This window comes from Zingiber officinale, chromosome 7A (assembly GCF_018446385.1).
Source record: "Zingiber officinale cultivar Zhangliang chromosome 7A, Zo_v1.1, whole genome shotgun sequence".
In the NCBI taxonomy this organism is placed as follows: Eukaryota; Viridiplantae; Streptophyta; class Magnoliopsida; order Zingiberales; family Zingiberaceae; genus Zingiber; species Zingiber officinale.
The window spans coordinates 14,775,662-14,790,617 of record NC_055998.1 but is presented as its reverse complement, the minus strand read 5'-3'; the positions used below and the strand labels follow the sequence as shown (position 1 = coordinate 14,790,617).

At 40.2% G+C, this 14,956-nt stretch overlaps 1 protein-coding gene across 2 annotated transcripts; it reads right to left on the bottom strand.

Annotated features, from left to right (window-relative positions):
* Positions 1-8,983: 8,983 nt before the first annotated feature.
* LOC122001008 (tubby-like F-box protein 8) lies at positions 8,984-13,416 on the bottom strand. 2 transcript variants are annotated; one of them, XM_042555542.1, is made up of 6 exons: positions 13,336-13,416; positions 12,513-12,572; positions 12,017-12,422; positions 11,718-11,805; positions 10,020-10,152; positions 8,984-9,936 (listed from the first exon to the last, which is right to left on the bottom strand). In XM_042555542.1, exons 3-6 carry the CDS (start codon positions 12,368-12,370, stop codon positions 9,222-9,224), a joined length of 1,290 nt encoding a protein of 429 aa, XP_042411476.1. In that variant the 5' UTR covers positions 12,371-12,422; positions 12,513-12,572; positions 13,336-13,416; the 3' UTR covers positions 8,984-9,221. The 2 variants fall into 2 exon arrangements, with proteins under 2 accessions (XP_042411476.1, XP_042411475.1); XM_042555541.1 differs by having other exon boundaries at positions 12,496-12,572; positions 13,336-13,400.
* Between the last annotated feature and the right edge of the window lie 1,540 nt (positions 13,417-14,956).

Here is a 14,956-nt window from a genome sequence, read left to right as displayed (position 1 = left end):
TGCCTAGACTTCATATGCTTATATCAATGCATCAAAACAAGTCTGGGCTATAAATACAATAATACATTGATCAAGTTAAGTAGTCCTTTTCCAGTAAATTTCTAACTGGAAATTAATACTTAACTTGACTAACCAAGTGAGCACTGCTATCTTCTGATAGTTAGGATAAGGACAATTTTTAGTTGAATATTATCTTTTTAAAATAATATCAAATTTAGAGGGAGGATATTTAAAACACTACTTTTAAAAATTTTTTTCTTCTTCTTACTACTTGATCCGGTGGTAAGGACGGGGGACCCTCATGGGCGGAGGGTCAAAGACACGTGGAAGTCAACCCCAAGTTCACGCCGAACGAAGGATGCCGGGCCGAACGGAAGGATGCCCTGCCGAACGGAGGATGCCGGACCGAACGGAAGCATGTCGGGCTGAACGGAAGCATGCCGGGCTGAACGGAAGCATGCCGGGCGGAACGGAAGGATGCAGGGCCGAACGGAAGGATGCAGGGCCGAACGGAAGGATGCCGAGCCGACCTGACATTCGGCCAGGAGCTTCTCGGGCCGGACAGAATACAACCCGACCATGGGCGGGTTTCCGACGCTCATAGTGAAAAGGGTCACCTGGCCGAGCAGATAGCCCGCTCGACCGAAGCATAAAGCATCGTTGCTGTGGAACACTCTCAGCCGAGCACCCAGTCGGACCGATACCTACGGCCGGTCAGACCTATGCCTGCCGAGCGGCTGGCCGCTCGGCGCGGGAACAGAAGAGACAAAAGGACAAAGGAAACATCGGGGGAACATCTCCTGACAGCGGGTATGTTCAACGACCAGGCCATACGCAAGATCTTACAACAGAGGATCCCGCTGTCCCATCATAGATGTGCTCGGACTGTATCAGTATGGTGTTAGGTAAGCTCTTCTGACAAGTCCATACTGAGGTATGGACAGAGGACACGTATGCACCTCGGTATGTGTGCTCGAGCCTCTTCACAGCTCTATATAAAGGGTCCTCACCCTTCGCCGGAGGGACGCATTCTCCGAGATTGAGAGCCACTTTTTTGTTGTCCGCTTGCCCGACTTGAGCGTCGGAGGGTCGTCGCCGGGAACCCCTTCCCGGGCCGACTTCCTTGCAGGTTCGCCGGAGGTCCGTACGACCGGTCAGGGATCTATATCAGTAACGCAGAGAGCGCCACGTGCCCAGCGTCCGTTGATTCAACGTTCGGACAGGATCAATTTGGCGCCGTCTGTGGGAACGCTCCTGCATCCGATCGGAAGCAATGGACGAGGCTGGACGACCGCACACGGTGATGCTCTCCACGAAGGAGCTCGACGCTCTAATCAAGGCAAGAGCAGCTAAGCTCGTGGAGCAACAGAAAGAGAATGCGCAAGCCGAGCGGCTGAAGCAACAAACAACGTTAGCATCAGGTGGTCGAGCGGAGGCAATGATCCCCGAGCGGACGCCTCCCCCGAGACAATGATCCAACCGACATTCAAGGGGGAGCACCGCCGAGCGGATGAAGATGGATTGGGACTTGGATCAACCATGAAGCGCAAATTATCTCCAGCCTTTCCGGGGCAGGGTGAAAGGTGCACCAATATAATGTGTGCTGTATATTTTCCGTTTGGCTGTATATTTGAAATGCAGGAAGCAAAATGTTAGACGCAATTGACATTATCTGCCGAGCGGCCTATCTCCATGATGTATAAGATCCGAGGCACCGACTCAATGTCGAAGACCCCGGGCCGATCGGCCGGGCGTAAAAATTATCCGAGCCAAGTCATCGAAGACGAAGACCCCTCGCCGCTCGGTAGGGCATATGTCATCAATGTTAAAATTAGCCTTAAAGGCCGTCGAGCTCCGACGTTAAAAATCGAGAGACGAGCCGGTGTCTATAAACCCTCCGAGAGGAAGACCATGGAGCTCCAACGTTAAAAATCGAGAGACGTGCCGGCGTCTATAAACCCTCCGAGCGGAAGACCGTCAAGCTCCGACGTTAAAAATCGAGAGACGTGCTGGCGTCTATAAGCCCTCCGAGCGGAAGACCGTCGAGCTCCGACGTTAAAAATCGAGAGGCGAGCCGGCGTCTATAAACCCTCCGAGCGGAAGACCGTCGAGCTCCGACGTTAAAAATCGAGAGACGTGCCGGCGTCTATAAATCCACCGAGCGGAAGACCGTCGAGCTCCAACGTTAAAAATCGAGAGACGTGTCGGCGTCTATAAACCCTCCGAGCGGAAGACCGTCGAGCTCCGACGTTAAAAATCGAGAGACGAGCCGGAGTCTATAAACCCTCCGAGTGGAAGACCGTCGAGCTCCGACGTTAAAAATCGAGAGACGTGCCGGCGTCTATAAACCCTCCGAGCGGAAGACCGTCGAGCTCCGACGTTAAAAATCGAGAGACGAGCCGGCGTCTATAAACCCTCCGAGCGGAAGACCGTCGAGCTCCGACATTAAAAATCGAGAGACGAGCCGGCGTCTATAAACCCTCCGAGCGGAAGACCGTCGAGCTCCGACGTTAAAAATCGAGAGACGTGTCGGCATCTATAAACCCTCCGAGAGGAAGACCGTCGAGCTCCGACGTTAAAAATCGAGAGACGAGCCGGCGTCTATAAACCCTCCGAGCGGAAGACCGTCGAGCTCCGACGTTAAAAATCGAGAGTCGAGTCGGCAACTATAAATCATCCGAGCGGAAGACTGTCGAGCTCCAACGTTAAAAATCGAGAGTCGAGCCAGCGACTATAAATCATCCGAGTGGAAGACCGTCGAGCTCCGACGTTAAAAATCGAGAGTCGAGCCGGCGACTATAAACCCTCCTGCCGGAAGACCGTCGAGCTCTGACGTTAAAAATCGAGTCGTGCCGGCGACTAGAAACCCTCCGGCCGGAAAACCGTCGAGCTCCGACGTTAAATATCGAGAGTCGGACCGGCGACTATAAACCCTCCGACCGGAAGTAATGCTGTTTAGCGGTAATTCCAGTTAAAGCCATGCATGTATTCAACTAAGCGAGTCCGGCGGACCAAGTGTGCAAGCGGACGGGTTACCAAGAGTACCCCGTAAACATCTGACGAAAATCCCATTTGCGAAACGAGATATATTCAGCCGAGCGGACTAGCTATACAAGATACTTCGTGAGAAATCCCTTGCAAAACGCAAGAGAGGTGGGATGAGAGGCGATTAACGAGGAGAAGCGGAGGATGGTTTCTTGGATGCGCCGCTCGGCACTACGGGCGTCCAGTCAGTCGGACTATGCGCGTCTTTCGACTAGACTCGAAGGGGAGGCATGTGATCCCGTGGTAAGGACGGGGGACCCTCATGGGCGGAGGGTCAAAGACACGTGGAAGTCAACCCCAAGTTCGCGCCGAACGAAGGATGCCGGGCCTAACGGAAGGATGCCCTGCCGAACGGAGGATGCCGGGCCGAACGGAAGCATGCCAGCCTGAACGGAAGCATGCCGGGCTGAACGGAAGCAAGCAGGGCAGAACGGAAGGATGCAGGGCCGAACGGAAGGATGCATGGCCAAACGGAAGGATGCCGGGCCGAACGGAAGGATGCCGAGCCGACCTGACATTCGGCCAGGAGCTTCCCGGGCCGGACAGAAGACAACCCGACCATGGGCGGGTTTCCGACGCTCATAGTGAAAAGGGTCACCTGGCCAAGCGGATAGCCCGCTCGGCCGAAGCATAAAGCATCGTTGTTGTGGAACACTCTCAGCCGAGCACCCGGTCGGACCGATACCTACGCCCGGTCGGACCTATGCCTGCCGAGCGGCTGGCCGCTCGGCGCGGGAACAGAAGAGACAAAAGGACAAAGGAAACATCGGGGGAACATCTCCTGACAGCGGGTATGTTCAACGACCAGACCATACGCAAGATCTTACAACAGAGGATCCCGCTGTCCCATCATAGATGTGCTCGGACTGTAGCAGTATGGTGTTAGGTAAGCTCTTCTGACAAGTCCATACCGAGGTATGGACAGAGGACACGTATGCACCTCGGTATGTGTGCTCGAGCCTCTTCACAGCTCTATATAAAGGTGTTGGGTTTTTCGGGTCGCGAAAACCGCTTTTCGCGTCGCGGAAACCCCGAATCACCCAAAGTCGTAGATCCGTGCAAGGAAAATTTACGAAAAACTTACGAGTACGAGTTTACTATCTAGATCTACACTTAGATCTACATGTTTAGAAATTTACCCTTGTAGCGAAGCCCTTCGCGTTCCCGCTCGTCCAAACGGTGCCTGATCTCGAGAGTGTCAAAATAGACACTCCTCTAGAAGTATCCACACGAACTAATTAGGTGGAGAGAAACTAAACAAAGGTGTGCTAGCACCCTTGATCAGCTACGGCAAGAAGAGGAGAGGGAGAGCTTGAGAGGAAGAAGGAAGAAGAAGGACACTTGAATGAAAAATGAATTCTCATTCAAAACCAAAGTGGCCGGCCACTCTACATTGTGAAACTCTCAAATTAATTGCAATTAATATGAAGCCATTAAAGAGAATGACTTTGTAACTTCCATGAGGTGGCACCCATGGTGATGTGGAGTAACATCATTGGTCCACATCAATGCCAACTCACCAATGAGGTGGCATAAAGTCAAGTCTAACTTGACTTTTAATCTTCCTCTCAAGTCAAGTCAAACTTGACCAAATCTCTTCTATGGTTGATCGAATCCAACCATTTGATTCAAGCCAACTTAATATAATGAATCTAATTCATTTAATTAAATTGATTCAATGAGTCAAAATTTAAATTAGACTCATTGAACACATGAATCAACTTGAGTCGAACTCAAGTTAGCCCAATTAGGATTACTCTTAATCCAATTTGATTCATCAAATGAATCTAATCCTCTTGGTTCATCATATGAACCTAATCTCCATCTAATTGTCCTTAGTGTGTGACCCTATAGGTTCTTGTAACGTTGGCAATGCCCTAAACTCATTTAGGAGCATAAGTAATGAGCGGTATCTAGCAACACATCATTACTACCCAAGTTACAAGAATGTCGAGATCCGACATCACCTTGTGACTACTAATTGTGACTCCTCACAATATATGACATTGTCCTTCTATCCTAGACATCTAGATTGATCAATATGAGGCATAGACCGTGTCATCCTCTAATCAATCTAAATCTTGAACTCCAAGTAGACTCACTCGATCAAATGAGCTCAACATCTAATGTTGACTCATTTGGGCATGGTCATGCACTTAGTGGTCTCACTCTATCAAGAATACCGATGTCGCTCCCGTCATATGGGAGGGATAGATCCCATCTACATCACTCACATCCCTCTACATAATTCGTTATATACCCAGTAATCGCCTTTATAGTCCACCCAGTTACGGGTGACGTTTGACGAAACCAAAGTACATAACTCCTTATGTAGGGATCCATGGTGACTTCAGGTCTAAGGACTAATAGTCATACTAATAGCCACATGAGAAAGTATATGACACTCATATAACGATCCATGATACTTTCTCATGGCGGGTCATTCAGTATACATTCTCCAATGTATACCCATGTGTCAGTTTGATATCTCTATATCCATGACTTGTGAGATCAAGTCATCGAGCTGACCTACATACTAGTCTTATTACATTAACATTGTCCCTGAATGTTAATATTCGACTATGAATGATTTAGAGTAGTGTTCCCTATATCATCTCACTATCGATTCAACTAATCGATTGATATAAGTATGAACCTTCTACTCAAGGATGCTATTATACTTAGTCTATTTGGCACTAATACAAATAAGTATAATAACCAAACAAATGCCTTTATTAATATACAAGAATATGATACAATGAGTCCATACAATCATCAAATGATTGGCTCTAGGGCTCTAACTAACAAAAGGGTCCTCACCCTTCGCCGGAGGGACGCATTCTCCGAGATTGAGAGCCACTTTTTTGTTGTCCGCTTGCCTGACTTGAGCGTCGAAGGGTCGTCGCCGGGAACCCCTTCCCGGCCCGACTTCCTTGCAGGTTCGCCGGAGGTCCGTACGACCGGTCGGGGATCTATATCAGCAACGCGGAGAGCGCCACGTGCCCAGCGTCCGTTGTTTCAGCGTTCGGACAGGATCACTACTATTTGTAAATTGGTTGATTAAACAAAAGGATTTTTAAAACTTTCTTAAAGTTTTTTTTGAAAAGTATTTTTAATGGATATTTTAAAATTGGCTTTGAATAATTTTCATTCAAAAATTGCAATGAAAAATAATATAACAGTCCAAATACTTTGAAAAATACTCGCAACTTTCTAAAATTACTTTGAAAAATATTTTGAGAGATGTTTTCAAAAACACTTTGAAAAGTTTTATAAAATTCTGGTAAAATTTATCTTTGCAAAATGTTTTTCTTTTGAAAATTTTAATTTTTAACACTAGAAGATGGTTTGCAAAATTTCTTCAAAAATCTTCCTAATTACTTTGAATATTTCTTTAAAATTATTATGTAAAATATTTTAAAAATTATTGTTTAACAAACCTATTTTAAAAGGTATTTTTTAAAAATATTTTTTTAAAATCATTTAGAAATTCAGCCTTTTGCAAAATTCAAATTTAAAATTTTTGAAAATTTTGATAAATTGCTTTCAAAGTACTTTAATTTTTTTTTTCATTTACTCCTCCCTACTATAAACCCGAGTTTTTCTGAAAATAACTTTAGCTTTGTAAACTTTATTTACTTGAAAATATTATTTGCAATGGTTGTTTTCAAACTAAAACTTATTTTCAAAATTTAAGAATTTGAAATCATTATTTGAAAACTTGTTTGAAAAATTTAGTTGGTAAAATTTATTATTTTTTGCTAAAATTTTATTTAAGTTGTTTAAAAATTGGACAATTGAACTTTGTTTATACAACTTTTATGAACAATTGAATATTCGTGCTTAATGAGTTGTATTAATTTCTGATATATATTAAAGGATGAGGATTGAGGATAGTGGGTTAGGTTAGAAAAATTCAACTCACTTAAATTTTGCATTACATGTTTAATACTTATTTGCATATTTTTCTAACTTTAACCTACGTTGTCATTACGTCAAAAAGGGAGAGATTGTCAGTGTAGGTTGCACTAATAATCAGGTTGTGATGTATGGTAAATAGGTTAAAGTTAAATGTATTATTTGTTTAATCTCTTTACCAAGTGTACAGGACATGATGAGTCTAGAGGATTGGAACACCAAGCAGAAGTCCAGCTAGGTTGATAGCTGACATAAAGTCTAGATTGATTGAGATCTGGCAAGAGGAAGTCCAACTAGATTGATAGTTGGTACGAAGTCTAGATCGGTTGAGATCTAGCAGGAGGAAGTCCAAATTGGTTGAAATCTGGCAAGAAGTCCTAGTGGTTCAAGGAGACCTGAAGTCTACAATTGGTAAGTGGAGGTAAACAACTGAAGGAATGATCCAGTGAGGATGCGTTCCCAATTGAGGAAACACTAGGCGTCGATCCAGCTTAGGTTCATTTGAGAAATCTAAGCTAATACCTTGACTAAATCTTGGTCTCGAGGAGACAGGATCTAAGTCATAATTTGATTATATTTTTAATGTGCTAACTCTATTTACAAAATAATTTTTATGCTTGGAGTAACTTTTTGTTGCAGGAAAGAGAAAGACAAAAAGTGGTCTAGGCGCCCAGAATCCGGACACCCAAAGTTGTTCCGGGCGCTCGGGCAAGCTCTGGCAAGTGCCTGGTCAGGCACCTAGGTAGTCCGAGAACTATAAAAAAAACTCATACAGAAGCTGAGTTGGAGTGCGACGACTGACCGAACCCACGCCAATGGTCCAGGCGTCCGGAGGAGCCCAAGCGCCCGGAGGTGGATAAACTCCAGGGATGAAGTTTCGACGAGAGCTGCCACATCAACGCGGTCCAAGCACACAAGAGGGGCTCTAGGTGCTCGGACGGGGCTATAAAAGCAACATTCGACCAGCAGCTTGAGAATATCAAGTACTACGACTTTCATTCTTGCGCGCTACTCTGAGAAGGCTCCGACGATTCTGAAAAGCTACTCCGACAACCTATGATTAAGGAACTTTATTCCTACTTTCTTCTTATCGATAATCTTTCATTTTACAGTTCGTGTACTTAAAATTTGTAATTAATTTTTAAACTGATAATGATTGTCCAAAGAAAACACTCAACGAGTACAGATCTTATAGTAGGAGTCGTCAACAATTCTCAAACAAGTAAATCTACTTAAGTTAACATTTATTTTTTCGTATTTATTTTCCGCCGTGCAATCTGGACCTTTGATAAAGCGAAAAACGCTATTCTGAGTGTGTATAAGCCATGTGCAGATTTTTCCAGTAAGCGAATTAAAAAAAACTGTCTGGTTTTAAAATTAATCGGATGAAATCGAATATCTATACCATTTATTCGATAGACGAACAAGGAAAGATCATCTCTCTCCAAAATAAATCAGACGAGACGAAGTAAAGCAACGTCTATTGACATTTTTTTTTAAAGATCTGTTGGCGTGTATTAAGTTTTTACAATTACTCAAAAGTATGGTCCATTATTTATAATTAAAAATTAATATTTATATAAAATATTTTATGAGAAAAAAAGGAAATACAAAATGTTGATCAATTTTTAGAATGATTTCATTTTTTTTTTCTTTTCGGCACAGAATTAGGATTCTTCAAAAAATGCGTTACTTTCTCCCTCTACCTCAAGAGGATGTTAGAATTGATGCTCAAAGATCCTTCCATGGAAGTAATGGTTTACAGTGAGCATACACACAGAAGAAAAGAAACTAAAGTGAGAAAAATTACAGGAGCAAAGTGAAAACTTAATCTATCTATATATAAAAACAATGCTAAAGATAGTTACTGATTCAATAGTTCAATACAATTCCGACCACCGTGGAGAGAGCAAATAATATGTTGTAAAGTGTTCTTACCTTAGCAGTGATGACACATTTTCACCGTCTTTAGACAGTGAATGCGACACAACTACCCATTTAAAAATCGAAGAAAGTTGAATACAAAAATCATGAAATGGATAGCCACAAAATGTCACTGTAAGTGAACTCAAGGAACATGATGGATTACCCAGATGCAATATGCAGTTACAGACGCCAGAACTGGGATAAGAAGCAAAGATGAGCAGATGATGTGAAACAAAATCCAGGTTAAATAAATGGCATCAACAGCAGGAACAACAAATTAACAATGAATTCTGGCCCTATTATTATGTCAGATCTCAGACCTTCATAGCCTTCTATTCACATGCTAATTTGGTGTCGAAGCTACTCAAGCAGATGGCAAAAGCCTGGAAGGCTGACAGTGGATATGCATAATCCATAGTAAACATGTCCTTTGCAACTTTTCCAAATTGAAGTATGACTTTATCATGATCAAATGGTGCAGCCTGTGATGGAGTTGGAACTGCCGCAGCAATAAGCTGAAAGTTTTTTACTGAGGCCACAGTTACACGTCCTCGGAAATTAAGGCACCAACATTGCAACTGTTCATGCCACCTAGGAGATTTGTTTTGAAGAACTAGAGGCATTTCCTTGATCTCATCAACTTTATCATTTATAACTCTAGTTGCGGCCATGACATCTGAGAAACGTGAACTACTAAAATCCAGGGAATGGTCCATGATAGATGATTTGGCAAATGGCATGCTTCGAAAAGAGTCGTCCAGTGAACGTGGAAGCAAATACTCTGGTTGACCTGGGACTGTGCCACCAAGGTCAAGAGCTGAGCAAGGAATTGAGTTCATGATGCAGTGGATCCGCCTTGGTCCCCTTGTTCCCATCACGTTCAGTTCATACATCACCCGGGCTATATTGTAGCTGCCACTTGGCACTTTTGGCAAGACCTTTTTGGAGTAAAATCTACGGCTAGTTTTGCCTGGTTGGAAGGAAGCTACTCCATTATATGGTGGTTGCGTATCATAGATTACAAACTTGGTTCCAAGGAAATTGGACCTAAAATGTTATCTCAGACAGAAATATTAGAACCCAAGAATTTTATTAATAACAAAAGATACAAACTTAACTAGTTTTACCACCTCAGTTTTCCAATAAAGGTATTACTTGATCTTGATATATTGGTAGAATCGGTAGATATTATGTATTCTGTACATGTTGCACGACGAACTCTCTTAGCTGATAAAAGGAATTTACCATTCTCAACCAGCATAGCTGCAAATTGCAAGGCGAATAGATGAATTTCAGAAAAACAAATTGTTAAGACAAATCAACCATCTCAATCAGTTTAGCCAGGCAGAAACTATCACTGAAGTGTTCAGAAAGAAGGATTTCAACGAGATATAAAAAAACAAAAAGGTCCTATGAACTTTATTATAGCAATGCCCCAAGGAAAGCAACAGAAGCTCAAAAGCTTGATGTTTCTAAAATTCAAATTCAGTACATCAGGAGAACCTAATATTAAATATCTATATATGGCAACGTGACTACCAAGACAAATGGAGTAATCCAGGAAGTTGGAACGTAAAATGTCTAGATCTCCTAGGCGCATAATAAAGGAGAAGAATCACACACTGGCTATTGAAATAAAAGGCACACATGTAAGAACTGATGCAATATGGAATCAAAGATGTGATGCGTAAATCTTGTTCAACCTCTGTTTCAAGAAGACCTTGGAGATTATGAGAAGGATAAATTGGTACCTCAGAATGTAAATATCCAATTCACTGGAAAAACCCACTACATATCAGTTAAATCCTTTTCTTATATTCTTTAAAAAAAAAAGAAAAAATTGATCCAACTACTCAATTCTTTACCTTTACAAAAACAAATTTACAGTTGATGCTCTAACAGTGTAATGTGCAGGTAGGTACCAATGGTCGTATAGAAATATCCACAAGGATATACAAAATTGGAAGCACAGAAGAACATCATATATGCCTCAGAATGAGAGGTTTAGTAATACAATGTTTTATGGTCAACATTAATGCATATATTCTCCCTTTCAGTTGAGAATAAAACATCTTAAATCATCAAGCTGACAGCATAAAACTAGAAAGAAAAGATTGATTTATTCAGTAGGTTAGCTTACATCTCTCTTAAATAAGAAAATCTTACTGATATTAGGAACAGATTTGTAAAACTGGTATCCAATTAAGTTCAGGATACAAACTTATTGTAGCCAGTATATCATGCTTTCCATCTGTAAAATGTAAATTTCAGTGACAACGAATTGAGAGAGACGCAAACTTGCTTTGTACAATCCTTAGTGAGGCTCAAACAGAAGTCAGGATTACTTTCAAGTACGGAAGGATAAATGATTGGTAGACAGTGTTGTGTGGATATCCAATGCGGCAATGATTTTATTAACCACTTAAGGATGGTGGAAGGGGAAGAACTATGTTCTTAACCTTCACCATCTGCTAGATGCATAACTATTGCCTGCTAAGCACAATATCATACAAGTAGACCATAATTCTGTAGTTGCAACTTGCAATATCATTGATCTTCCAGATCAATGAGCACACAATTTATATTAAGGAGGTTGTCCTCCAATATCATGCAACAATATGCTGCCAATACGACAATAGTTTCCAAATAAGCTAAACGTATCATAATACTCGAATATGTTTCCTTATCTGCTTTGCAATAACCTCATTCCAACTACAATTTGATTTCACATAGGAGTTTTTTTAAAAAGAAAAAAAAATGTGTATTTGAAGAAAAAGAATCTAGATATACTAGGTGTCTGGATGAAATTGAGGGGAATGCTAGCTTACCAGGGCTAAGACAAAGGTAAAGATGGTAAGTTAGAGTAGATTTATCCCTTTTTATAAAGCACTGGATGATACCATCTCGTGGGCCAGCCTGCAAATTCACATACATCAGTTCCAAATTACAAGAAAATATATAATGTATCTTTTATGTAGCATTTCAACTTAGAATTTGGTTTTGTGGTCTGTAGCAACAATACACTTTTTTGTCTATCTCACATGAGAAAAACTGAAACTAATATCTCATCATGCTCAAACGAAAACCAGTCATTCCCTAATAGGAAGGGAAGTGTTAAGAAAATAACCTGCTTCAAAGACACTGGAAATGTAAGCTTTCCAGAGAACTCAGGCCTCTTAACAATTTCTCTACACATTTCCCTCCATGACTTGCAAACAGCCGCACAAGCCACTACGTTCTTACGAGAAGGCCAGGTGCTTTCACTGTCTTCCAACCTTTTAATCACATCATGAAGAAGCTCCGGAGGGAGGCTGGCCCAACAACTTTCCTGAGCTACAACTACAGTATGGTGGTCGTGAACCTCATGTACAGCAGCCTGCGATTTCCCTCTGTGATGACCTGAGAAGCGTGCCTCAAAACCACGTTGAGATAAGCTCCCAAAACTCTCTCTTACATCACGAATAATACTATGAAACGGCATTTATGCAACAAGGGCAAATACAGATCCTTCCCAAAGAGCATACAGAAATAAGCTGCAGAAGATATGAAAATCTGATTACCAAAACATTATATTTTGAAATGAACTTTGAACTCAGACAAACCAACCTTCAGGTGTTCATTACCACGTCAACATGAATCTTCAACGCTTCAATCCAGCAGAAAAGGAATAGGTACCAAATCATCTAGGTTGAAAAGTTACAGCAAGAGGATAAAAAAAACTATGATTTAAGATGAAGAAAATGTTAAATGCAGTAATGCATGCCACTAGCAAAGAATTTCATTGTGCAAGGAACAAAACCCATACATTGCAGTCAGATAAGCAACTTTAAATCAGCCAACTAACAACCCGTATACCATCAATTGTAAACTATCACTAATGCAACAAAAAGATACAATCAACATGTTAAAATACTCCATAGTTGCAGACTAAACTTTGGCTTTGATTCACATCAGCAATAAGCCATCAATTATTCTTTCAAGACAAATTTTCAAAATTAACTTCTACGCTGCTAAAGCTGATAAAAGAGCAGAAGGAGGCACAATGAGAAGCAGAAAACTCTGGTCTATTTAACTATTTGTTACACGAACTAATCTTTGCCAACATAGGGCCAAATCTACCGCATGAAACCTGAGCCCGCTCCAAAAGATCAGATCTATCTTGTGGGGGGAGTAGAAACAGTAAAATTCACGACAAAAAAGATCTCCTTTTTCTTGGCAATGGCATAAGCGGTCGAGGAGGACATTCCTCTGACAAGACAAGGTGAAGACATTAGAAATTTCTTCAGTAAATGGAAAGCCTAGATCACACAGAGAGAGAATGCATATTAAGGGCCAAAAGTAAACAGCCTTAAAATTTCACAAAAACATATCCCAAATGCAAATGCAAATAAATCGATAGCTTACGACAAAGCCTCAAGAATCGAACAGGAAATTCCTTCACAGTACCTAGAAACAATGGGTTACAACCCTCCCATGATTCAAATACATCCGAGTGAAGAAGCCCTCTCATTCGACCGCAGTCTCCTTCGCATCTAGATCCAGAAAATTCTCTATCGCAGGCTTCGGACTTGTTTCTTTTTCTTTTTCTCTGATAAAAAAAGGAGTTAAGTAGCAAAAACTAATTAAAATTGGCGGAGAGAGAAAGGGAGTAGATAACACTATCGGACTAAGTCGCCGAGATCAAATATTAGTGAAACAAAAATAAATTCGATAAAATAGAAAATTGTGACTCCCAACCAAAATAATATTAAATAAGCGGGAATATAAACGATTTATCAAAAGCTTTAAATCTTTATAATTTTATAAACACTATTTTTTTCTATTATTATTATTTTTTTTAATGGAGAGTCTTTTTGCTTTATCCTCGGTGAACCTTCTCTCTCAGTTTAGAATCTCGTAAAAAAAAACATAAGCATCATTGGAATCTCAGCTTCCAATCTATTTATGGTAGTAAATAAATTCAACTTTCGTATAAAAATTTAATGTTAGATTTGGTAACAATTTATATATATATATATATATTTTGTTAAATTAAATAAATATGCGTGAATATATATATTCAACTTGTTAATATTCGTGAACAACATTCGTAGATAGTATTCGCGAATAATATTCATGAATAATATTCATGAACAATATTTATGAACCATATTCATCTATAAAATTCTTATCAACATGTTAAATAAATAAATAAAATAAAATAAATAAATAAATTTATATTATCAAATTTAATGACCAACTAAATAAGTTTAAAATATAAAAGTTTGAAGCAATAAAAAAATAATAACATTTAAACGAATTAAGCTCAAGTCAAACTTAAATCAATCCCAAATTTATAAAAATAAAATCAGACTACATTTAAATATTTATTTTAACGATTTGATTATTTTAAACTTAATTTAACTTAACTTAATTACCTTATCAAACTTGAATATTATAAATTTCACTCCTAAATTTATACCAGGAAAGACAATTTTGTTCTTTTATTCCAAACAACACACTATAACTAATAAGGAAATAAATAACAATAGAATTAATCGGTGAACAGCAATGATTTAGGTGACGTTTAATTTTTTTTTAGGAATCGGAATTAAAATGAGTATCATAATATTATGGAATGAGAATAAGTATGAGCTTGGGTATCATTCTTAAAAATAATATTTGATTAGTTGAATATTTTTAATCAGAATGAACCTGAATTTTCTTTTTTACCCTTAGAGGAAAATAAAAAAAAAATAGATGGAAGAAAAAGTTGAATGTGAGAGAAATATATAATGAGATAGAATGATGAGAGAGAAAGTGTGATGAAAAAAAATGAAGAGAGGGAAAGTATGATGAGAGAAAATAAGAAGAAAGTGTATGATAGGAGAGATTGAGAAGAGAAAAAGTATGATGAGAGAGAAAGTGTGCTGAAAGAGAGAGTGTGATGAGAAAAAATGAAGAGAGAAAGTATGATGAGAGACAATGAAAGATTGAGGAGAGATAAAGTATGATGAGAGAGAAAATGGATTGAGAGAGAAAGAGTGATGGGAAAAATAAAGAGAGAGAAAACATGATGAGAGAAAAT

Bases quoted from the DNA above. Each gene is read 5' to 3' on its own strand.
- LOC122001008 (XM_042555542.1), bottom strand. From the start codon at position 12,370: ATGCCGTTTCATAGTATTATTCGTGATGTAAGAGAGAGTTTTGGGAGC. The intron at 11,806-12,016 runs GTTATTTTCTTA...GTGAATTTGCAG, and splicing joins TTCCAGTGTCTTTGAAGCAG to GCTGGCCCACGAGATGGTAT. The intron at 9,937-10,019 runs GTGGTAAAACTA...ATAACATTTTAG, and splicing joins ACCTTTATTGGAAAACTGAG to GTCCAATTTCCTTGGAACCA.